Raw genomic sequence first — 25,384 nt, 5'->3', positions numbered from 1 at the left:
CATGATGGACATGTGAGCTGCTGTGCAGATGAATGATGTGTGTTTCCTCTGCAGGTGAAGCTACAAAGTGTGTGTGAGCTGATGTGGATGTGAGCTCAGCAGCATGGATCAGTGTGAGGACAGAGAGGAGGGAGCCCCTCCCTCTAAAACCAAAAGCCAGACCACAGGTCAAAGGTCAGAGTTTAAAACAGTCAGAAAGACTTTTATCTCTAAAAGTCAGTTGTTGTGTTTATTAAAAGACTGAAGATATTTTTCATCGGTTTTTCTCCAACATGCACATTTATCAGTTGTGTTGTTGTTTCAGGATCCAGCAGCAGAGACCAGACTCTCCTGAACCCAGCTGTCTGTCTTTAAAGAGCAACGACTCAAAGGACTGGTCCATTAACTTTAAAGGAGGACGTGGACCAACTGATCAGATGTAAGAGACAAAACAACATTTCAAAGGTTTAGAGTTTCTGTTTAACATTCTTCCTGTGGAGTCACATTTCAATGATTCTCATTAACAACTGAGATATAACTCAGACACACGTTAAAGGACAATTCCAGGCGAATTCAACTCGGGGGTGTATGTTCCTATCATTTTAGGTCTAAAAGAAGGAATCTGAAGATTTTCAGTTTAATGTCTCCTGTTTTGCGGTAGTTGTGTCTGTCTCCGCATCACCACGGCAGCGATGAATGGGAGCGGATTGAAGTATTGCTGCTTAGGCTGTTTACATCCCTCAAAGCCACAGACAGCGTCAGATGGCGACTCAAACATGCACCGAGAAGTTTATTTACTTCAAGCAAGCCGACATGATTGTAAAACTCTATCTAATTCAAAGTCTCCCAGAGTCTCGTGCGAGACCCAAGTTGCCGTGCTGGTGTATTCAGGTGCAGTTGGAAAGCTACTGTTTGTGTCATAAACACAGGAATATCAACTTTTGGCTTGCATCAAGTAAAAAAAACTTCTCTGCGCATGTTTGAGTAGCCACCTGATGCGTGTCTGAAGCAAGTCAAGAGTTGATATTCCTGTGTTTATGACCAGTGCTTTAAGTGGGAAAAAATAAGTGCCGGTACTCCCCTTTTCAGCTGTTGGCTGGTAAATTAGGCGGTGGGCGGTCGATACTAGCACATCATTAAGAGACAGGCTATTGTACACTCAAATATGATGCTGATTAAAAAACAAAAATCCAATTGAACTTTCCAGAAAGATTTTTAAGAAGTATTTTCTTGTTAAAATCCATCTGTGAATAAGACGACAAATGAATCAGTATTTGTTATTTGAAGTTTACCCACTTCATAAAGTGTCTCTATCCTGTCCTAATTGCTGTCCTAAATTATTGCCAACATGAGTTTATTCACTACTGTAACGGAACAGCAACATTTTCAACAGTAAAGTCACAATAAACTCAATATCTAGAAACAAATTAAAATTTTCACTAAAATCAAGCTGAATGAGTGATTCCTCCAGATTCACTACATCCTGGCAGCCTAATGTTACACAGGGGTTTGGAGCTGGTTTGTCTCAGCTAGAAGTTTTTGTGATTTGTGGCCAGATAAACAGCCTGTCAGCTGTCATTGTTCTAACAAGCTGACTGCAACAGCTTTCATTTTACTGTGATCTTGTCAAGAGTAGTGTTAGCTAAACAAGCATTTTAGAAAATATGACTCATATTTAAGCATGTTGAATACAGTAAGTGGTAGGCTACCACTGGGAAGTCATGTTAATGGCTTTACACTTTAGGCACTGTTTATGACACAAACGCCCACGGCAACTTGGGTCTCGCGCGAGACTGTGGGAGATTTTGAATTAGATCTAGTTTTACAAACATGTTGGCTTGCTTGAAGTAAATAAACTTCTCGGTGCATGTTTGAGTCGCCATCTGACACTGTCTGTTGAAAAAAATTGCGGCTTTGAGGGATCTAAACAGTAGGGATGGGTACCGAAATTCTGTACTTAACCTAACTTGACCTAATTCCCACCAAAGTACCGAGTATTGATTCACATAAAGTCAATCGGTACCACATTTCGGTACCTGAACGCACCATCGTCGTGCGTCAGCAAGAGTGCAGTCTGCATGAGCACCGCACACTCGCGCCCGCCCCCCTCCTCTCTCTCCCTCTCTCTCTCTCTCTGTCTGAAATGAGACGCGGAGAAGCGGTAGTGCCAGCCCGTCGTTTTAAATCACTACCTGACAAACAGCCGTCCGTCATTCAACGTGAAGAATGGACTGTTGTAACAATCCGTACCGAAGCGGTCCGGTCCCGAGTCCCGCTTCTCATCACAGCGGCGCCATTCAAGTCCTCGTCATGTAATAAGAGCACATCTAAACGAGTCTCCCCTTCTCCTCTCGTCAAAACGTGAAGTCCACATGTTGCAGAGTTTGCACTGCAGTTTCAGTTTTTTTTTTTTTGGACAAAGTTTCACACAGAGCTTTCTGATGGCTGTAGGAGTCTCTCCATGTTTCTCATTTTCCCACAGTAAAAACGGACATTTTTTCAGACAAGACTATAGTCTCAAACTTTTTTTTTTTTTCATTGAATGACTATTCCATTATATGAAAATTATTGCCCATCCCAAAACATGAAATAGGGGAGACCGGGGTTGGTTGGCTACAGGGGTTGGTTGGCACACCCCTGTTTTCTGGCCTCCTGTTGGTCACAGACTCACAAATGTGACATCAAAATGATCATCTTTTTGAGCTGCACTTATCTAGTTTGTTAAAACATCTGAAAATTACTCACTTTTTTGCTGAGGGCAAAAAATCTGTTTTTTAGTACCAAAAGTAAAAAATTGCCCCCCGCACTTAAAGTGTTATAAAATTGCTTTGGATAAAGATATTGGAAATGTGTTACTTCCAGTTTGTAGAGATAGGAGTCAGCTTCAATTTGATATGAAACTTGAAAGTCTTTGATGAGTGATGTTAAATGGGCAACATCATATATTCACAAAAGTGGGTTTGTTTTGGTCGGGGTTGGTTGGCACACTCATGTCGGGGTTGGTTGGCACACACAAACCAACCCCAAAATGCAGTATACATATATTAAATGTGATTAAACATAATTTCATACAATTCAGTGCACTGAGTGCAAGAAATGGGCACATGATTTATGCAGTGAAATGGGCCACAAAGCCTGTATATGCCAATACTGTAATTCCAGTGATTCTATATAGGCCTTAATGTAAATAATCTGCTTCCACCCCACACAGCAAATCTAAAACACAGTGAGATGGAAAGACATAAAAATACAAAGAGGTGATATGCTATATTTAAGAATAAATTATATGTTCATTGAATATTTTCTCTTTAAAAAAAAAAAAAAAGAAGCTCAAATCATTTACTGTTTGATGTTCTGTGTACGTGTTATCTTGTTCGTGGCCTTAAATGCCCTGTTTTAGTGTTATACATGCAAATATATGCATGCACTATGCTATCTCCTTAAATTTGAATATATTGGAATTAAATTTCCAATTTATTATTATATTGGTTGCTTCATCCATTCATTTTTACAATGTGCCAACCAACCCCATGAAGTGTGCCAACCAACCCCGTGTCGGGGCTGGTTGGCACAAGTGCGCAGTATGATTTTATTCATAAATAAATTGATTTTAGAATATAACTGTGGACATGGAAATGTGTTTAGTTAAAGCTGACACTTTAACCTTTCATTTGATGCTGGTTTGAGTATTCTCACATAAATGATGCCAGAGTGCTATGGCAAAGAGTGAAAAGTGTGCCAACCAACCCCGGTCTCCCCTACTCTTAAAGGCTGAGGAGTTGTGATGTTGTTAAGGGGTAAATATTAAAATTTCAGGCGTTTCTATTAATTTTTTTATTTTTTATTTTTTGAATTACCACACACACAAAAAGTACCGAAAACAGGTACCGATTGGTACCGGTATAGGTTCCCAGGTACCGAGTATCGATACCGTATCGATTCAAATGCAAAAGGTACCCATCCCTAGTAAACAGCCTAAGCAGCGGAACTTGCATCCGCTCCCATTCATTGCTGCCGTGGCGATGCGGGGACAGGCACAACTACCACAAAACAGGAGCAATTAACCTGAAAATCTTCAGATTCCTTCTTTTAGACCTAAAATGATAAGAAAATACACCCCCGAGTTGAATTCGCCTGGAATTGTCCTTAAAGTGAATGACTGACAGCATCCCATGCATCTTTTTTTCTGTTCTTGCATCCACTGCTGATGCTACTAAATATAACAGCTGCTTTTTGTTCACTTCCTGCAGCAGTCGCTCCACTTCAGCACTAAAGTTCTTTTTATGTTTGGAGTCTGACGCTCCCCTTAGATTTTTGTTTGGACATTTTAACATTCTTTCTCAACTCACATTCTCGGGCATTCTTGATTTAACAACACGTTCATGAATCTGACGTAGAGTTTGCATGTTCTCCCCGTGCATGTGTGGGTTCTCTCCAGCTTCCTCCCACAGACCAAAGACATGCAGGTGAACTGGTGACTCTAAATTGCCCATAGGTGTGAATGTGTGTGTGTATATGTTGGCCCTGTGATAGACTGGTGACCTGTCCAGGGTGAACCCCGCCTCCTGCCCAAAGTCAGCTGAGAAAGGATCCAGCTCACCCTCCACCCTAGTGAGGATGAGCTGTGTAGAAGATGAATGAACTTAAAGAGATATTGGCGAATGAGGCCCATTGTTACAAAATGTAGGAAAAGGAAGACATTCACATTTGTAACCCTTAAAATAACTTTGCAGAGAATTCTTTTGAAAACCTAAAACTGTCAAACATGAGTTGTGTTGTTGTTTCAGGATCCAGCAGCAGAGACCAGACTCTCCTGAACCCAGCTGTCTGTCTTTAAAGAGCAACGAATCAAAGGGCATTGTTGTTAACTTTAAAGGAGGACATGGACCAACTGATCAGATGTAAGCTGTAACTGAGTCAGACTCAGGTTATTGTAGAAAAGAACCAGTTTGTACGACGTGTTGTTGGACCAGGTCTGAAACCAAAGTGTCTGTGTCTGTTGTGAACGTCCTCAGGGGACATATAAAGTCCATCTTGTATTATCTCTCTTTACTGATGTTGACTTGACACTGATTCCTCCACAGACTGGACCAGGAGAGCTCAGAGGTTCCCAGTGGTCAATCTGCCCAGCAGCATCAAACACACCTGGACTCCATATTTATGGTGAGGACATGTCCAACAGCTGCTGTCACATCTGTTGTGTTCACCATCATCTCCATGCTGCACTTTGACACCAGTGGATTGTCAGTCTGTCCAACATGGATCTGATGTTTGGCTCCTTGGTTTTAGTTTGATGCTGTCACTCATAGAGTTTCTGTTCCAGCTGCTGGAGGAGAACATGGTCACTTTTGTCAAGAATGAGCTGAAGAAGCTTCTGAGTCCAGATTACCCAGAATGCTCAGGGAGTCAGAGGGAGGATGAGGATGTGTTGGATGGTGAGGATGAACAGCAGAGGAGGAGCAGCAGAGAGGCATTAGTGAAGATCACAGTGAACTTCTTGAGGAGGATGAAGCAGGAGGAGCTGGCTGAGCGTCTGCAGAGCAGTAAGAGGATTTCTCTGATGGACATGATGGACAAATGAGACGTTCACTGACATCAACACATGGAGGGAAACATGTTCATATAGTCGCTATTTAGAGGAATTTAAATGTTATATTTTCTTATTGATCTAATTTCTTGTGTTTTCATTCAGGACATTTAGGTGCAGTTTGTGGATGTAAACTCAAATCTTCCCTGAAGAAGAAGTTCCAGTGTGTGTTTGAGGGGATCTCTAAAGCAGGAAACCAAACCCTTCTGAACCAGATCTACACAGAGCTCTACATCACAGAGGGAGGGGCTGGAGGGGTCAATGATGAACATGAGGTCAGACAGATTGAAACAGTGTCCAGGAAACCAGACAGACCAGAAACAACCATCAGACAAGAAGACATCTTTAAAGCCCCACCTGGAAGAGACCGACCAATCAGAAGAGTGATGACAAAGGGAGTGGCTGGCATTGGGAAAACAGTCTTAACACAGAAATTCACTCTGGACTGGGCTGAAGACAAAACCAATCAGGACATACACTTCACATTTCCCTTCACCTTCAGAGAGCTGAACATGCTGAAAGAGAAAAAGTTCAGCTTGGTGGAACTTGTTCATCACTTCTTCTCTGAAACCAAAGAAGCAGGAATCTGCAGGTTTGATGAGTTCCAGGTGGTCTTCATCTTTGACGGTCTGGACGAGTGTCGACCTCCTCTGGACTTCCACAACACTGAGATCCTGACTGATGTGACAGAGTCCACCTCAGTCAATGTGCTGCTCATCAACCTCATCAGGGGGAACCTGCTTCCCTCTGCTCGCCTCTGGATAACCACACGACCTGCAGCAGCCAATCAGATCCCTTCCTTCTGTGTTGACATGGTGACAGAGGTCAGAGGGTTCACTGACCCACAGAAGGAGGAGTACTTCAGGAAGAGGTTCAGAGATGAGCAGCAGGCCGGAGAGATCATCTCCCACATCAAGAGATCACGAAGCCTCCACATCATGTGCCACATCCCAGTCTTCTGCTGGATCACTGCTACAGTTCTGGAGGAGCTGTTGAAGACCAGAGAGGGAGGAGAGCTGCCCAAGACCCTGACTGAGATGTACATCCACTTCCTGGTGGTTTATCTAAAATTGAAGAAGGTCAAGTATGATGGAGGAGCTGAGACAGATCCACACTGGAGTCCAGAGAGCAGGAAGATGATTGAGTCTCTGGGAAAACTGGCTTTTGAGCAGCTGCAGAAAGGAAACCTGATCTTCTATGAATCAGACCTGACAGAGTGTGGCATCGATATCAGAGCAGCCTCAGTGTACTCAGGAGTGTTCACACAGATCTTTAAAGAGGAGAGAGGCCTGTACCAGGACAAGGTGTTCTGCTTCGTCCATCTGAGTGTTCAGGAGTTTCTGGCTGCTCTTCATGTCCATCTGACCTTCATCAACTCTGGACTCAACCTGATGTCACAACAACAAACAACCTCGAAGAAGAAGACTGAAACAACAGAAGTCAAATCAGCAGAGAGAAACTTCTACCGGAGCGCTGTGGACGAGGCCTTACAGAGTCCAAATGGACACCTGGACTTGTTCCTCCGCTTCCTCCTGGGTCTTTCACTGGAGACCAATCAGAATCTCCTTCAAGGTCTGATGTCACAGACAGGAAGTGACTCACGGTCCAAAAAGAAAACAGCCCAGTACATCAAGAAGAAGATTGAAAAGACTCCCTCTGCAGAGAAAAGCATCAACCTGTTTCACTGTCTGAATGAACTGAATGATCGTTCTCTAGTGGAGGGGATCCAACAGTCCCTGAGCTCAGGACGTCTCTCCACAGATAAACTGTCTCCTGCTCAATGGTCGGCTCTGGGCTTCATCTTACTGTCATCAGAAGAAGATCTGGACAAGTTTGACCTGAAGAAATACTCTGCTTCAGAGGAGGCTCTTCTGAGGCTGCTGCCAGTGGTCAAAGCCTCTAACAAAGCTCTGTAAGTGTAGAGATAGTTGGATTTATTCATCATTATATAAAAACACTGTCTTTATGATAGGGAAACTTCGAACGGCTGTGGAACCAGTGCTTGATAAATGTCAGTTTGCCTTCACCAAGAATCGCAGCACAAGTGGTGCCATAGTGACATAGTGAAACATACTAATTTAAGTGTTCACCAATCTGCGTGTGTGATGCCCACTTGCTGCATATTAACACGACCAAAACTGTTGAGATGCTGCTCGATCCTAGATCAGTGGGTGATCAAAGCCCAGTGGCCATCCATGGCCAAGACATTGTGGCGTACCTTGGAGTCTTCGTTGACAGCGACATGAGCTTGAGCACACAGGTGGCCAATGTCTGTGCCAATATTCATCAGTGTCTCTATATCTTACATAGGCTCAGAGTGTTTGGAGTCACATGTCTGTTCTTATGATACAGGCTGTGATCCTGAAATGTGTGTTTCTCTTCTATAATACACATTCTACATCTCGGAGGCAACATCGTTCCACATATGGACTCCCTTCCCCTTTCAAACGGGCAGAGCTCCTTGGGAAACAGTAGTGGAGACACCAAGGGAGAATCAGGGTCTGACACACACGTGCACGAAAAAGACAAGCGCACCGTTACAGCGTTGTGTTGTGATCGCATATGACGCGTGTCTATATTGAAAGTAAAGAGTTTGTGTGCACACCAGCAGCGGAAAAAATATTTGTAAAATATAACACCTTGCCACCTTCACCCTTTTCATGTCGCGCACCCCCTAGCGGCGGCTTGCACACCACACGTTGGGAATCCCTGGTCTACTGTATGAGTGGGATTGTCCAGTGTTGGTCTGTGTTTACTCCACTAGTCTTTTAATCTGATGTACGTTTATACTGTATGTTGTTTTTACTGTATGTGCTGCAACCGCTCCTTATCTCTGGGACAAATTCCTCCCTGGTGGAGACCAACAAAGTTACCTAACCTTTTCAACAGGACAGAAAATAAATTCCTTTCTTCTTTAACTCCTCATGATCATCTCTTCAGACTGAGCAGCTGTAACCTCTCAGAGAGAAGCTGTGAAGCTCTGTCCTCAGTCCTCAGCTCCCAGTCCTCTAGTCTGAGACATCTGGACCTGAGTAACAACAACCTGCAGGACTCAGGAGTGAAGCTGCTGTCTGGTGGACTGGAGAGTCCACACTGTAGATTGGAGACTCTGGACCTGAGTAACAACAACCTGCAGGACTCAGGAGTGAAGCTGCTGTCTGGTGGACTGGAGAGTCCACACTGTAGACTGGAGACTCTCAGGTGAGGATCCATCCAGCTGTTTATCTGATGACACTTGAACACAGCAGCAGGTGTTGACAGAGGGTTCCTGTGTGTTGTTGTGTGTGTTCAGTCTGTCAGGATGTCTGGTCACAGAGGAAGGCTGTGCTTCTCTGGCCTCAGCTCTGAGCTCCAACCCCTCCCATCTGAGAGAGCTGGACCTGAGCTACAACCATCCAGGAGCCTCAGGAGTGAAGCTGCTGTCTGCTGGACGGGAGGATCCAGACTGGAAACTGGACTCTCTCAGGTATGGAGAGGCTGCTGCAGCCACACACACTGTCTGATAGAGGAGGAGGAGCTGGATGTTCTATGGCCCCGTTCACACCTGGTCACACCTGGTATTAACATCTGTCTCAGGTGATCCATGCATTGATGACATCAGATCCCATCACTCAGACCATATCCAGAGGTGGTGTAGGCCACAGTGAAGCTCCGCCCACTCCACTGACGTCCTCTGTCTCAGTCTGACTCGTCCCAACACAGTTTATACTGAAGCCAAAATCTCAGAGTGTTTCAAACATGAGCTGTGCAGCTTTCATCAGCCACAGTGATGAACTACTGTGATCAGGAGTTTCTCCTCATGATGACTTCAGTGTCTCATCATGACTCACTGTGTCATATTCAGGAGAAGAGATGTCAGTGATGAAAGCAGCTGTTGGCAGCTGTGCTCTGAGTCTCTCCAGATGTTTGGATCAGACTTTATTTCAGAGTGTATCAGGAAACATTTCAGCTGCAGCTGGTTGAACTGCTCCTGAACCAACAGAGTGTTTGACCTGAACAGTCCCAGAGACTGTAGACACCTGTTGAGTGTGGACACACTAACAACAACACAGCAACAAGAATCAAAGCATGTCCACTGTTCAGAGACATTCGTCTCCCAGCGTCTCCAACCAAGGAGGAAATAAGAGACAGAATCCAGGCGGCACCATCAGGTCTCTGTCTGGTCAGATATTGATGATCAATAATCAGCTCAGTCTCTCTGAGATCCTGATCTTGTCCTGATGAGATGTGTTGTTGTGTTGAGGAGACAGTCAATCACAGTGTGACATCCAGATGTCCTCACTGTCCAGAGGCCTGGAGCTGTCAATCAGAAGAAAGTGAGTGTAGTGAACAGTGTAATAATCAGTGTTTGTGGCCAGAGATGGACAGAGTTCTCGACCCCAGTACTTGAGAAAGAGTACAAATACTACTGGTCAAAATTTACTCCCTTACAAGTAAAAGTAGCTTAGTCGACATGTTAATCGAGTAAGAGTAAAAAAGTACTTGCTTTTAAAGGTACTTATTAAGTATCCAAAAGTACATGCTTTTAAATTTACTTTAAGTAAAAGTAAGAGTGAGAGTAAATTTCTTATTTTTCACATCAATGTATTACAATATTCTTTTCGAAATGAATTTAAGTACCTTTTAAAGCAGAAGTAAGCGATCCGGTGGTTTTGGCTAACTTCCTGTCAGCAGATGGAGTTAGCAGTCCCCGCCCTCGTCCCTACGTCACCACATTCACGCGCATCCCTTGGCTGCACACACAGAGAGGACTGCCCCTTTATGCCGTTCTCTCTCCTCGTTGGATAAAGGTTGTAGGATACAAGGAAAGTTTTCTCCTCGGCTTACAGCAGAGCAGAGTGACTGACAGACCCGTGTTTCAGACCAAACACTCTATGTAAGTGATTGCTGTTGGAAGATATAACTATTTAAGACTTATATTAACACAAAAATTCCGCTTACTTCTGCTTTAACTCTTGTTTCTGAGAATTAACTCTTTGAAACCACCTGCACTGATGTGCTGCTTTTAGGGGTTAGGGTTTCCTTCTTTGACAAACACAGCTTGTGTCCAACAGTATTCCTAGAACTTAACTTGAGCAAAAGTAAAAATATTTGTCTTGGAAATGTATTCAAGTAAGAGTAATAAGTACCAAATCCTCTGGATATGTACTTTACTCCGTTACTGTCCACCACTGTTTGTGGCTGAATGTGTGTGTGGTCAAACAGCTGTTTTCAGACTGTGTGTGTGCTGACTCCAGATCAGATGAAGCCACAAAGTGTCTCCTTAATGAAAGTCTCCAGCAGCTGGAGCTTCACTTCCTGTCTGAGTCCATGTGCTCTGAGCTGAGCCTGCTTCTCTCTGCTCTACAGTTTCTCTGCTTCCTCTGGACTCTGATTTCAAGTCCAGTCAAAATGTGTGGACAGGTTTGATGGAGCTCAGGACTGGTCCTGAGGACGGCTGCTTTATTCCACATGATGTGACTGATCTCAGTGAGTCAGTGTGTTGCAGCTGATCTGTGTGAAGAGCAGAGAAGAACAGAGTCATTGATCATGAGGTCCTGATCCGTCCTGTCACTGTGATCAGATGGTTTCTATTAGAGCTCCTTCATCCACTCACTGCTGCTGTGGCTCCTGTGGAAACCTGCTCACAGCCTCATTCTTCAGCTTCCTGTGGAGTTTTCTTCAAACAAACACAAGTTGTGTTCACACTCAGTGTTTCTCACGTGTTGAGTGTGTTTCCTTCCTCATCAAACACTGAAACCACACTGCAAAAATTCAAAATCTTACCAAGAATATTTGTCTTATTTCTAGTCAAAATAAATCTAATTCTACTTAAAATAAGACTCATCACATTTAAAAAGTAGCTTGTTTTTAGACACTTTTTAATTTTTTCAAGCAAATTTTCCACTTTAAATAAATAGAAAAATCTGACAGTGGAGTAAGTTTTTCTTTACAAGCACAAAAAACGAAAGAGATTAGTTTTGACTAGAAATTAGACATTTTGACAAGAAATAAGTAGGGCTGTCAGTTTAACGCGTTAATTAGATTAATTTATTACACCGCAAATTAACGCGTTAGGAAAATTAACGCAATTAATTCTGAGTGGCAATTCAATGCGCCAGCGCTTTAAATTTGGCCCATTGAATGACCCTGGCTACTTGGCAGTGGCACGTCACGGTAGCATAGCACTGAGGAACTTGTCCGGACGTGTTGGTCACTTCCCACCTGCGTCGCTAGTCAAAGCAGAGTGACAACAGACATGGACACGACTCACAGCCCGGAGGGACGCACTGCCCGCGGAAGCGGAGCGGGAGCAGCGCGTCCTCACAGGCGCTTGGCTGCTGCACAGGCAGCTGCTTCTCCTGCTCTCTCCCCGCCGGTCAAACATCGACTCCACTCGCATCTCTACCCGTCTGTACACACACAGGTCTGTCTCTAGCTCTGTATGAATGGATGTGTGTGTCTCGCGTGCAGACGCAACTGACAAATAGACGGAAAAGCAACAACTTAATTAATCATCATTAATTATTTTATTTTGAAAATTGACCGGATTCTCTCGTCTTTTCTGAGCCCGACATCCTGTCTGGTACGATCTGGTCTATCCAGCTCGACAACAGTGCTCGCGGCTCGTGTGAAAAATAGAACAGACAGCGGCGCCCCACAACCCGAGATGTGTGGCCAGAGAGAGACTTCGCCGAAGAGCTGCGAAGCGGAGCGGCCGCGTCCCTCCAGTTCACACCAGACGCTGATTTCTCCGCGGCGGTCGCAAGCGCCTCTGCTCCTCAGCTGTTGTTTACCCACATAGAGCTGTTTTTTTTACATCATGGATAAGTAAATAATTTGACCGGAACATGGTAAATGGTGGTAAATGGTCTTTTATTGGTCTTCTATTTATATAGCGCTTTTACTATACCTGAACGATACTCAAAGCGCTTTACAGTACATCACATTCACCCATTCACACACACATTCACACACTGACGGCGGAAGCTGCCATGCAAGGCGCGAACCACGACCCATCAGGAGCAAGGCGGGTAAGGTGTCTTGCCCAAGGACACTACGGCAGCAACCGGGACAGAGCGGGATTCGAACCGCCAACCCTCTAATCATTGGACGACCCGCTCTACCACCTGAGCCACTGCCGCCCCCTCATCATCTTTATGGGTGTCCATTATCACTTTTTAATGGACACCCCGCAGCCAATCAGAATCGAGGATTCACCCAGACCATGGTATAAAATTTTGTAATGTCCTAGAATTTGAATTCTTTATTTGGGTAACTTTAGCAGATATAAGATTAAAATGTGATTAATTAGATGAATTAATTACAAATTCTATAATTAATTAGATTAATTTTTTTAATCGCCTGACAGCCCTAGAAATAAGACAAATATTCTTGGAAAGATTTTGAGTTTTTGCAGTGCATCCACTCTTCACAGCTGCACTCTTCTTCTTTCCTGGTGCATTGTGGGATATCTGGGCTGGTCAGCTCCACCTGTTGTGTCTTCATCTTCTTTGCTGTGACGTGTGTTTGTGCAGCTTGAGAGTCAGAGAGTGAAAGTGTGTGTCTCACACTGCAGTGACATCAGATGGAGAAAAGACATGATGAAGTGTTTCCTCCTGGTCTCCTCCTGCTCTGTATCATCACTAGATAAAGACTCCAGCTCCTTCTTCTCTGTGCTCAGTGTTCATCCATACATACCAGCCTCCATGTGAACACAGTGATAAAACAGTGTGTGTGTGAGAGCCATGTAATGTCCATGTGTGCATGCTGACAGAGAAGGTGCTGCTCTGACCCCCCTCCTCCTTTCAGGGTGGAGCCTGCTGGAGTCCCATGGTTGACACCAGGTCTGAGGAAGTGTAAGTCTGTTTTTACTTTGATTCATGGAAACGAGGGATGCACATGTTTAACCGTTTAACCGTTAACCGATAACAAGAACTTTGACCGATTAATACTATCAGTATTTTTTATTTTTATTAGCTCCTTGTCATCAACTGATGGGGGCGTGTCGACACGTGTAGATTTCCACGTGCCTTCAGTCATATCTCGCGGTAAAAAGGTCCACAGGAGGACTGACAGTATGTGCAGCAGCCCCCGTGAAGGAAGATCAGACCATAAATGTAGCTACACAGACATAGATGTGCATCACCTGTAACAACGGCGCTGAAAAAAAATGAAAAAAATAAATAAAAGAGGACGCCGCTGCAGCTCTCCTGCAGCTCCACAGAGGAGCTCTGCTGCTCCTTCAGTCTGGTGTTTGGCTGCACTTTGTAACTAAAACAGTTCAACATTGGACGATCTAACCTCCATATGAGAGATCAGCTGAGACAGAGCAGAGTGGATGTGGCACTGATCAGCTGTCACAGCGCACGTGTGTATTTAAAGGGATAGTTCAACATTTAGTCAAATTGGCCCATTGCCATAACCCCTATAGTCATAGCAGTAAATTCATTACCTTTAATTGTCGGTGCAAGCTATTTTTAGAACGGTGGAGCAGAGCCGTGAGCTGCTCAGAGCTACGCTACGGAGGCTCATGGGATTTCTTGGTTTCCCTCATCAAACTCATCAAATACACAATCCAACAACTCCACAACGCTCTGGTGGACAAGTTGTGACCTGCACATTCACCACGCTATGAGATAATAACACAACGTTACCAGACAGGCAAGGCAAGGCAAGGCAAGGCAAGGCAAGGCAAGGCAAGGCAAGGCAAGGCAAGGCAAGGCATCTTTATTTATATTGCGCATTTCATACCAAGGCAACTCAATGTGCTTTACATAAAGACAAAACATAAAAAAAAAAGAAGCATAAGACAGAATAAAAACAAACAAAACACTGAAAACAGAGTTAAAAGCAAGAGCAAATAAAAGTAAAATAAAAGAAAATAGATAAAGTTTTAAGTTCTCAGCTATAAGCACGTGAAAAGAGAAATGTTTTTAACCTGGATTTAAAAGTGCTTACAGTTGGGGCTGATTTCAGTTCTGCTGGTAGTTTGTTCCACTTGTGTGCAGCATAGCAGCTAAATGCTGCTTCACCATGTCTGGTCTGAACTCTGAGCTCCACTATCTGACCTGAGTCAGTAGATCTCAGAGCTCTACTGGGTTTATACGCTACTAACATGTCATTCATGTATTCTGGACCTAAACCATTCAGTGATTTGTAAACCAGTAGCAGAACTTTAAAATCTATTCTGTAGCTGACTGGGAGCCAATGTAAGGTCTTAAGAACCGGGGTGATGTGATCTGATCTCTTTCCCACCAAACATTGGACGTCTGATGGACGTGCAGATCATGTCTATATTGCGTCCGTCGGTCCAAGACCAATTCTGGACGCCTAAATGACGTCCAAACTAGGTCCACTATTTGGACGTCTAATCATGACTCCACTTGGACGTCAATATGCAGTTAAACATTTGGACGTCAGGCTTGGTCCCTTTTTTGGACGTCTAAGACAGGTGCAGGAAATTGACATGATTAATGATTGTAGTAGTTTTAGTAATAGTAGTAGTGGACAAATAACAATATTGTTATCAACATGATTAATAAATACGAATATATATTGTTTGTGATTAAACATTATAAGAGACGTCCAAACAACGTCTTGTCTACGTCATTTTTATATGTCTAATTTTGGTCCCCTGAAGGTGCAGACTGTTACGCCAGATGACGTCCAAATGTGGGCATTGTAGACATCTCTTCTATGTTCAATTTAAACTCAAGACATTGTTGTTCTTGAGTACATGTGATATTTTGTTATTTTACATCTTTGTTTTTCCTACTGTTTTTTTTTTCAATTTCATTTCATTTTATTTCAATTAATTAATTAATTAATATTTTAATTTATATATTTTGAAATTAAATTTGTGGGAAATTATGGCTTCAGAAAATAATTTCACCCGATCATGGTTCATAAGAGTAGGGAGAAGTAAATATAATTTTGAACAGTCTTTGATAAGAGCCTTTATTATTTAAACTAGTCAAAGGCACTCTGATTGGCTGAGGCAGCATGTGATCATACTCTGATTGGCTGAGGCACCAGCAAACGCCACTCTGGTTGGCTGAGGAAATACACCAAGCAACTGGCGCGTTTCTTCTCTACTGCAGAAGCAGGCTGTGGTCAACATAACGCTTTGGTTACAACAACATCGTTTTCCACTAAGTGGAAGGTAAGTTTGCTTGGTTTAGTTGATTTTATGTTTACTGTATGCATTTATAGTGTCAGTTTCTTTCCGGCGCCCATTTTAACCGATGTGTCATTCACACAAGACGCGCTGCGGCGTGCACCTACACGGCCCCGGTGTCTGCTTTATTTGCTGTAATGAGTAGCTATGAGGACTGTTGTGGTAAACTGGGATGTGAGTGGTAGTCACGGATGCTAGCCGCCACCGCTAGTTAGCATCGGGCTAGCGGAAGTTAGCATCGTGCTAGCGGAAATTAGCATCGGGCTAGCGGATAGCATCCACTGCTTGCACTCACTAGCATCCAGGACAGCTAACAGTGCTAACAGCCCTCCTATAGAGATTGCCAGCGTGTCGTCATCATGACGTATTCCCGGCGGGGAACGCAAAGCATTGTGGGAAACTTTGGCACAAACAAACGCGTCAGAATTTGAATTTGTGGAGGCAAGAACGCTAGTTTCAAATATCTACTGCTCTGGTTTGAAGATGCCATCAACCTGCTGTGTTGTGAACTGCAACAGTCGTTCGCACGATAGACAGGGCAAAAAGTTACATTTAGTACCATATAAGTAAGGGATAATGTATAGTTCGGAGGTTGTTATGGAGAAATAAACCCCGACAGGTTGTATGGAACCCGGTTTCATTCAACATGAAGGGGTTTATTTCTCCATAACAACCGACCAACTGTACATTATCCCGCTTATTACACGGTTTACGAGTGAAATAATTAATTTGAAACATAATGTTGATCAAAATACGACTTTCATCGATTTAAAATTGCATTTAGCGAATCTGCAAGACCGGGTCACTTCCGCTGTTTTGCCGAGCCTCCCGTTCGTGCATTTGAAGCCTTTGATAATCAATCAGTGGATCGATAGATTACCATAACGTTACACGTGTTAAGATGTGTGTATTGTGTGTAGTCGTATCTGTCATAAACAAGAGATTAACTTTACTGTTTACGGGGTGCGTTTGTGTCGCGGAGCCGCGGTGCCACCGAGACGAGAGGAGAGCTGTGACACCGGGTCAGAGGCTCTGATCAGCAGGTTTGGTTTCCAGCCACGATGTGGAAGGAGCCTCCACTCTCCTTGTAACAAGTTACAAATCATTTATCTCTAACATCACTATTAGTCCGACGCTGTTTAATGACGGTAAAAATGAAACACAAGGTAAATATCCTGCATAGTTTCTCTTTTCTGTGCTGCGCTGATCAGAGCGGCGTCCCTAGCAACGGTCTGTTATACGTGACGAAGGTCCGTTATACAGAAATAACAGACCGCAGAACGCAGCACTGGACCAATCAGAGCAGCATTTAATAGAGCCGTGTAATAATTATATATATATGGGTGCTGGAAGTTGGGCAGCAGGTTAATGTCAGCGGACCACACCATGTTCATAGGGATCCAGCCCATTGATTGTCTTTATTTTGTCCTCGTATCGTTTATTTGCGGCTGGATTTAGTTTTAGGCGGTATGGTTCTTTGTTGTTTTCCTTTGCCCGCTGCATTGTGCCAGTTAATTCTGTTTTTTATTGTACTTTTGTTATTATTTACATTGTCCATGTCTAGCGCGCTATGTAGATCGGGGGAAATTGGCCAAAGATACCCACAATCCTTTGCGTTTCTGATGACGTTGCCGCCCAGTTGGTCACGTGTCTTGGCAATCTCTATACTCTGCTGTACGGAGCTCCTCCTGGGCTCTGTCATACACACAAGCTGCCACTAGCTACTCTTCCTGGGTGCTGTTTCACAGTGAGGATGGTGTGTTGTGCAGTTTCCACCAGAGTTTTGCATGTATTTAAAAAAAAAAATCTGTAACACCACACATATTTTTCATCCACTTAACAATTATGCACTACTTTGTGTTGGTCTATCACATAAAATCCCAATAAAATAAATTAAAGCTGTTGTTACATGACAAAATGTGTAAAGTAAAAGTTCAAGGTGTATGAATACTTTTGCAAAGCACTGTATCATTCACATTTATTTATAAATGTTTTTTTCCCCTATAGGCTCTTCACTAATGCCCTGATGGTGACATCTAATATCAAGGGAGAAGACAAAGGTTTATAGAGCAATACAAGGTAAGCCCATATGTCATATCTTAACATTTGCTGAGATGGTTTTGTATGAATCCAGTATTGGTAGTGGAGACACAGGCTGCAGGTTGTCTTTGCATATTTCTAATTATTTGTCTTCTTCTTCTTCTTGTGCAGATAGAGCCATACATTTTGATGACACAGCCAGAGAGGACTTCATAAAGACACATGCTGGAGGAGAGGGATACACAGCAGTCACCCAGGACTGATTATCCATTGTGGAGAAATCTTCTCACAGTTTTGTATCACTTTTGTAGGCCAACATGTCTTTTCTGTGTTAAGTATGCAGTAGTTGGTTCTGATTTGTAATTGTCCTCAAAACACATTGAGTTTAGCACTTTAATTTTTATTGTGTTATATTTGTTGTTGTGCTACAGACCCAAGCAAGGTGGGCTGTGTAACTTTATGTATTTATTTGCATTTTACCAGCAGTGTTGATTTCAACAGATACCAATAACTTTATTAGAATGACATGTTTGTGCTAGTGATTAAGAAAATAAAGATGGAAATAAATGAGTGGGGATTGAATTGTGATTTATTGGTAAACCGGTGTATAACTGTAGTCCCATATGTTTACAGGAGGTGGAGGATCTGTTTCCTGTTAATTTTCCTGTAGCTTCATCTGGCTCAGCAGTAGGTTTGAACTGGAAATGCATTACACCTTTGCATGCGTTTCCAGGTAATCTGCTGCTGAGAAAACCAAATGAAGTTATAGGAAAGTTAACTGGAACAGTCTGACACCTTCTGAAATGGGACTACAGTTATGCACAGAGCCTAGAAGCAGTATAAAAACGATGTCTAAAATTAGTTAAATTTGACGTCGAAACGACCACATTTGGACGTCAAATAGCCCTCATACGGCGGTCCTGTGGACGTTCAGTAGATGTCGGTTTAAATTTTGACACAGAAAAGACGTCTATAATGACCACATTTGGACAACAAATAGCCCTCATACAGCGGTCCTGTGGACGTCAATACTGGACGTTCAGTAGACGTCGGAAAAAGACGTCGTCTGGAGTAACAGTCTGCACCTTCAGGGGACCAAAATTAGACGTGCAAAAATGACTTAGAAAAGACGTCGTTTGGACGTCTCTTTGCTCAGTGGGTTGTTCTGGTTAAAACTCGAGCTGCAGCGCTCTGAATGAGCTGCAGCTGTTTGATGCTTTTTTGGGGGAGACCAGTAAGAAGACCGTTACAGTAGTCTAGTCTACTGGAGATAAAAGCATGAATCAGCTTCTCCTGATCAGTTTGGGACATAAAACCCTTAATTCTGGATATGTTCTTAAGTTGATAAAAGGCTGATTTGGTGACTGATTTGATATGGCTGTTGAAGGTCAGATCTGAGTCTATCAGCACGCCAAGGTTTCGGACTTGGTCTTTAGTTTCTAAAGACAGTGACTCAAGGTGTTTACTGACAGCAACCCTCTTCTCTTTATTTCCAAAAACAATGGGCCTCATTCACCAATATCTTCTTAAGAACCTTCTTAGATTATTTCTTAAGTTGTTCTTAAGAGGTTCCTTAAGAAAACCCTACGTCAGATTCATCAACGCGTTCGTAAGCCTCAGAATTGTTCGCAGCTGTGTTCTTATGCCATCTCCTCGTAAGTTGAGGGCGTGTGCCAGGTGAGTCTAATTAACATATGATTAGCATAGGTAACCGCCCCATCAATGCCCGTAAAAGGGCATGAGACTGCAGGGCCGTGTGCACACAGCACCCACAGGCACTGAGCAGAGAAGGTGAAGTGAGAAAGAAAGTTGAAATGCTCAAATGAAAATCTGGGAGGGAGCACCATGACTCCAAACGTAAAAAGAACTGAAGTAGTGAAGTGGTGCTACTGCGGCAGGAATGAAACAAAGAAACAAAGAAACAAAAGGCTTATATTTAGTTTATATTTTTATATTTATATTTAGGCTATATTTAGTAGCGTCAGCAGTGGATGCAGCTCTTCGGGTTGTTATCAGAGAGACCACACTCTCACGTGTGCCATCATAAATATCATCATATTATCACATATCAAAAAAAACAGTTGTGTGTAGTGTGAACACTTACAGTAAGTGCACTGTTGCAGCCCGCAATTAGGAAAAAAAAAATCATATCGGCAGCTGTATGCCCCCCCCCCCCCCAAAAAAAGAGAAAAAAAAAACAACTGATATGAATTAAGTGTCTATAATGTTTTTTAAGAGACTGCAATGATTTGTCAATTATTATTATTAATATATATGATTATTAAAAACATCATAAAAGATAAGAAAATAATTCTTATTCAAATCATATAATATCATACAACTGCAGAACAAAAGAAAATGCTATAATCGGTTATTTTTGCAGAAGTCTCAGCACCTAAAAGTGCGTAAGTATACTCCTGACTGTTCGTAGATTTTGTTCTTAGTTAAGAACAAATTCTGGATAAGAAAACATTCATGAATGCCACAATCTTAGTAAAAACTTCGTAAGTAGGAGTTAAGAACAAATTTGTTCTTAAGAACGGTTCGTGAATGAGGCCCAATGACCTCAGTTTTTTCTTGATTTAACTGAAGGAAATTTTGGCTCATCCAATTTTTGACTTGCTCTAAACAGTGACATAATGACTCTATTGGACTGCAGTCATCTGGAGACAGTGCAAGATATATCTGTGTGTCATCTGCATAACTATGATAGTTGACATTAGAGTTCTGTAGAATTTGACCCAAAGGCAGCATACAGGTTAAACAGAAGGGGTCCAAGGACTGACCCCTGAGGAACTCCACACGTCATAGCCACTCGATCGGATTGATAACTACCAATGGTCACAAAATAACTCCGTTCCTCTAAGTAGGACCTGAACCATTTTAGGACTGTCCCGCTGAGTCCTGCCCAAGTTTCCAACCTGTCCAGCAGTATACTGTGATCCACAGTGTCAAACGCAGCACTGAGATCCAACAGGACCAGAACTGACACCTTGCCTGAGTCAGTGTTCAACCTTATGTCATTTAACACTCTAATAAGAGCTGTTTCTGTACTGTGGTGAGGTCGGAAGCCTGATTGAAATTTGTCGAAGAGTCCACTGGAGTTCAAGAAGTTGCTGAGTTGATTAAAAACCACTTTCTCAATGATCTTGGCTATAAAGGGAAGATTTGAGATGGGTCTGTAATTGGTTAAAATGGTAGTATCCAATGTTCTCTTTTTAAAGAGTGGCTTGATGGCAGCTACTTTCAGGGGTTTAGGAAACGTGCCTGATTGAAGTGAGCAATTTATTATTTGTTGCAGATCTGTTTGGACAGAGCTTATAATAGTTTTAAAAAAGTCTGATGGTATTGTGTCAAGACAACATGTCGATGTTTTAAGATGCTGAACTGTTTCTTCTAAGGTTTTTTGGTCAACTGTATTAAACTCTGACATTACCGTTGATTTATTCCTAGGTGATTTTAGGGATTGCATCATTGTATTATTTTGCTGATTTGTGTTGATGTTTAGCCTTATGGATTTGATTTTTTCATTGAAGAAGTAAGCAAATTCATTGCATTTTTCTGTGGAAAAGAGTTCTGAGGCTATCTCTTTTGGGGGGGGTTGTAAGCTTATCAACCATAGCAAACAGAGCACGCGTGTTGTTGATGTTCTTATTAATCATTTCAGTAAAGTGTTGCTGTCTAGCCTTGAATAACCCATGGTTAAAATTACAAAGACTTTGTTTGTAGAGGTCATGGTGGATTTGAAGTTTAGTTTTTCTCCATTTACGCTCAGCTTTCCTGCATTCTGTTTTCAGAGCCTTTACCATCAAAGTGTTCCTCCATGGTGTTCTCTGTCTGGTCAAGGTCATCTTAGTTTTAAAAGGTGCAATGGTATCAATGACATTTGAGATTTTGCAGTTGAAATTATCCAGGAGTTCATCAACTGTCTCTGCACTCACAGTTGGTGACATGACTATAGCCTCCATAAACTTAACACTGGTATTCTCATTTATGAACCTTTTCCTAACAGATACAGAGGGTAACTGCATGTCCGGAGTTATCTGTAAGTCAAAGAACACACAGAAATGATCAGAAAGAGCCAAGTCCTTGATATCAACAGAAGTAATGTCAACACCTCTAGAGATAACCAGATCCAGAGTGTGGCCTCGGGTGTGTGTGGGCCCTTTCACATGTTGGGAGAGGCCAAAAGTGTCAAGAAGAGAGCAAAGTTCTTTGGCATTTGTGTCCATGTTATTGTCTATGTGAATGTTAAAATCCCCTGTTATGATAAAAAAGTTGTAGTCAGTGCAGATAACTGACAGCAGTTCGGCAAACTCATCAAAGAATTTTCCTGGGTATCTTGGTGGTCTGTAAATAATTAGGAAGAGAACTTTTGGATCCCCCTTTACTAAAAAGAGACAGAGTTGTTTTAGAGGGAAATACAGAGACTGCTTGATGAAAAACTGTCCCTGAAGGCAACGCGCATCAGCGGTTTTGCATGAATTTCCCTCTAAAACAACTCTGTGTGGTAACGTTGTGTTATTATCTCATAGCGTGGTGAATGTGCAGCTCACAACTTGTCCACCAGAGCGTTGTGGAGTTGTTGGATTGTGTATTTGATGAGTTTGATGAGGGAAACCAAGAAATCCCATAATGATCCTCTGTAGCATAGCTCTGAGCAGCTCACGGCTCTGCTCCGCCGTTCTAAAAAATAGCTTGCACCAGGATTATGGCAATGGGCCAAAATGTTGAACTATCCCTTTAATAGCAAAAAAAAAAAAAAATTGGACCGTCTCAATCTTATCGGTTAACTCTTTGACTGCCAGCCATTCTCACAGCAGCTTCCTCCAGCTTGCCAGGCATTTCCCAGCTTTTTGACTGATTTCCGTAGACCCACCATATATTATGTACTGTTACTACATACACATTCAACCCATCAAAGGAAAGATGAGCGTCTCTACTTTCCAGCAAAAAAACCTGTTTGTTTCTATCTTGTTCCAGTCTTGTGAAATTGGCGGTTGAATATAGGTTAGTTTAGCCCAAAATGCCATTTTGTCACCAAAATCTTGAGAAAAAGAGGTTTTTGTGTCGGGTGTCATATTCAGGTGAACCAGTACAATTGGCTCCTTTATATTTTGCTTTAGTGACGCCTCAGAATCTGTACAGTTGTTCTCTTGTAAACAACAACTAAATCAACACTGACAAATGACTTTTGATGACAAAAGACAAAACATTTAGCTACTGACACACACTACTGCAGCCTCTTTTCTTTGAGTTACAACTTTTTCTTTCCTTTTTTTTAGTGTGTGTGCGTACGTGACGTGTGCGTGTGTGTGCGTGTGTGTCTGTCTGTGTGTGTGTGTGCGTGTGTGCGCGTGCGCGGATCAGTTCGACAGGTTTTTGTAGCCGAAACATGGCGCTTTAGATCAGATCCAGCTTCCTCTGGTCAGCAGGCAGCGGTCTCACTCACTCTCTCTGTCTCACACACACACACACACACACAGCAGCTCTGGCTGACGCCCCCTGAACCCACAACCACAGACAGTCCATGTACACTCACAACAGACACTCCCACCATCTTTAGCTCTCCTGCCCTCCTCCCCGGCGCCGTCCGCTCCTCATCCATCCACACTAGATCGCGGGATTTTCAAGCTGCTATCCGAGTGATTTCTCGCAAAATCTGGCAACTTTCCAAACGCTCTTGACGACTAACGATGAGCGATCAACGGGGTTGTTGTTACTAACGTTTGTGCTTTGTATCACGGAGCTGCACGGAGCTTCGACGAGCTGCCGAGCCGCCATGAGTCCCGCCGCCGCCCCCGAAGCTCTCACCGGCGGCCAGAGTGTCACGGAGCGGCGCCGCTGCAGTCAGACACCCGCTCCGCTCCGTGAGGGGGGAAAAACACGCTATAGTTTTTATATCTCTCAATCCAAATGTGTTTTTCTGCACTTTATTTTGATGATACAAGTCTGATCTTCACAGAGGAGTAGGGCAAGACATTCAACATGGCGTTGCCATTAAAAAAACGCTAAGACGAGTTATCTCGTCTTTGGCAGACTATGCTTGGATTCGCTAAGACGAGATAACTCGTCTTTGGCAGTGAAAGAGTTAATGGTTAATAATTGGTTAACGAGCGTCAGTTATCGGTCAGAAAAAAATTTCAAAATGTGCATCCCTACTGGAAACAAAGCAGCACATTCAACCATCTTCACACTGTCACATCACTGACCTCATGAGTTTTCATCAAACTGTCAATAACTGATCAATGATCAATAACTGCAGCTGTGTCTTGTTCTCTCCATCAGATTCCTGTCCACTCACAATCGACACAAACACAGTGAACACACTGATCAAACTGTCTGACAACAACAGGAAGGCGACACGTGTGATGGGGGAGCATCAGTCATATCCTGATCATCCAGACAGATTTGACTCGTTTCCTCAGCTGCTGTGTTCAACTGGTCTGACTGGTCGCTGCTACTGGGAGGTCGAGAGGAGAGGAGCCGTTTATATATCAGTGAGTTACAGAGGAATCAGCAGGAAAGGAAACAGTGGAGACTGTGTGTTTGGAGGGAACGATCAGTCCTGGAGTCTGATCTGCTCTGATGTTGGTTACAATGTCTGGCACAATAACAGACCGACACCTATCACCTCCTCCTCCTCCTGTGTCTCTAACAGAGTAGCAGTGTATGTGGACTGTCCTGCTGGCTCTCTGTCCTTCTACAGAGTCTCCTCTGACTCACTGATCCACCTCTACACCTTCAACACCACCTTCACTCAACCTCTGTATCCTGGATTCTGGATCGGTTCTGGTGCCTCAGTGAGTCTGTGTTGAGTGAAGCAGAGTCTCCTCCTGTCACAGAAACCTTCTCTCTGTTGAACAGACAGTTCAGTCTCTACACGTCTGTCACGTTGTCACAGGACAGAGATGAATACAGTTTAATAATGAACTCATCAGCGTCATGGTAACAGAAAAATCACTTATTATTATTCTGCTGCTGCTGACTGTTATTGTTTCTCTGAATGATTTCGATGTTATGATAAAAGGTATAGGCTACTTTCAGGACGCAGGTGGTTTCACTGCAGACTCTTATTTTGAAAAGTCGGCCTGAGCTACATGAAGAGCACCGTGTCGTTCTGACTGTCAAAATAAATAAAAATAAATAAATAAAGGTTTCAACTAGTGTTGCACCGATACCGATACTAGTATCGGTAGGGGGCCCGATACCGCACTAAAATGCTGGCATCGGTATCGACGAGTAAAACAAATGACGCACCGATGCCATTTACTGATATGAACGCTGCGCCTTGTGTCTTCTCTCGCCCGACACTCACTGCTGTGTGATCACACGTGTTCAGTGCATGCCAAGCCAAGTAAGGATGTAAACAATTCAATTAATTGCAGTTAATCCTTTTCAAGGAGTTTTTTGTAAAATGTAAACAAGCAAAGCGACATAAAGTAGCGGGATCTCTATTTAAATGTGTGCGCAGCGCACTGAGCAGCGCACTGAGCACACACAGGGGAGAGAGGAGGTGAGAAGAGACAACAACACTGTTACCTGCTGTATACTGGCCTCAGCCTGTACCATCGCTAAAACACAGAGACCAGTGTGTAACGAGTCAAAAAGCCGCCGTC

General features: G+C 43.1%; 1 protein-coding gene across 1 annotated transcript; it reads left to right on the top strand.

Moving 5' to 3' along the window:
* Window positions 1-1,915: 1,915 nt before the first annotated feature.
* On the top strand, window positions 1,916-24,900 carry LOC146960790 (uncharacterized). Its single transcript, XM_085772058.1, has 6 exons — window positions 1,916-1,919; window positions 7,283-7,478; window positions 8,507-8,767; window positions 8,859-9,032; window positions 13,358-13,404; window positions 24,054-24,900. Exons 1-6 carry the CDS (start codon window positions 1,916-1,918, stop codon window positions 24,581-24,583), a joined length of 1,212 nt encoding a protein of 403 aa, XP_085628184.1. The 3' UTR covers window positions 24,584-24,900.
* The last annotated feature ends 484 nt before the right edge of the window (window positions 24,901-25,384 follow it).

The sequence above is a fragment of the Trachurus japonicus genome, unplaced genomic scaffold (assembly GCF_045865225.1).
Source record: "Trachurus japonicus isolate A0001 unplaced genomic scaffold, Traja_1.0 AP030008.1".
NCBI classification, from domain to species: Eukaryota; Metazoa; Chordata; class Actinopteri; order Carangiformes; family Carangidae; genus Trachurus; species Trachurus japonicus.
The sequence above is the reverse complement of the archived record's forward strand: the minus strand, read 5'-3'. Positions and strand labels throughout refer to the sequence as shown.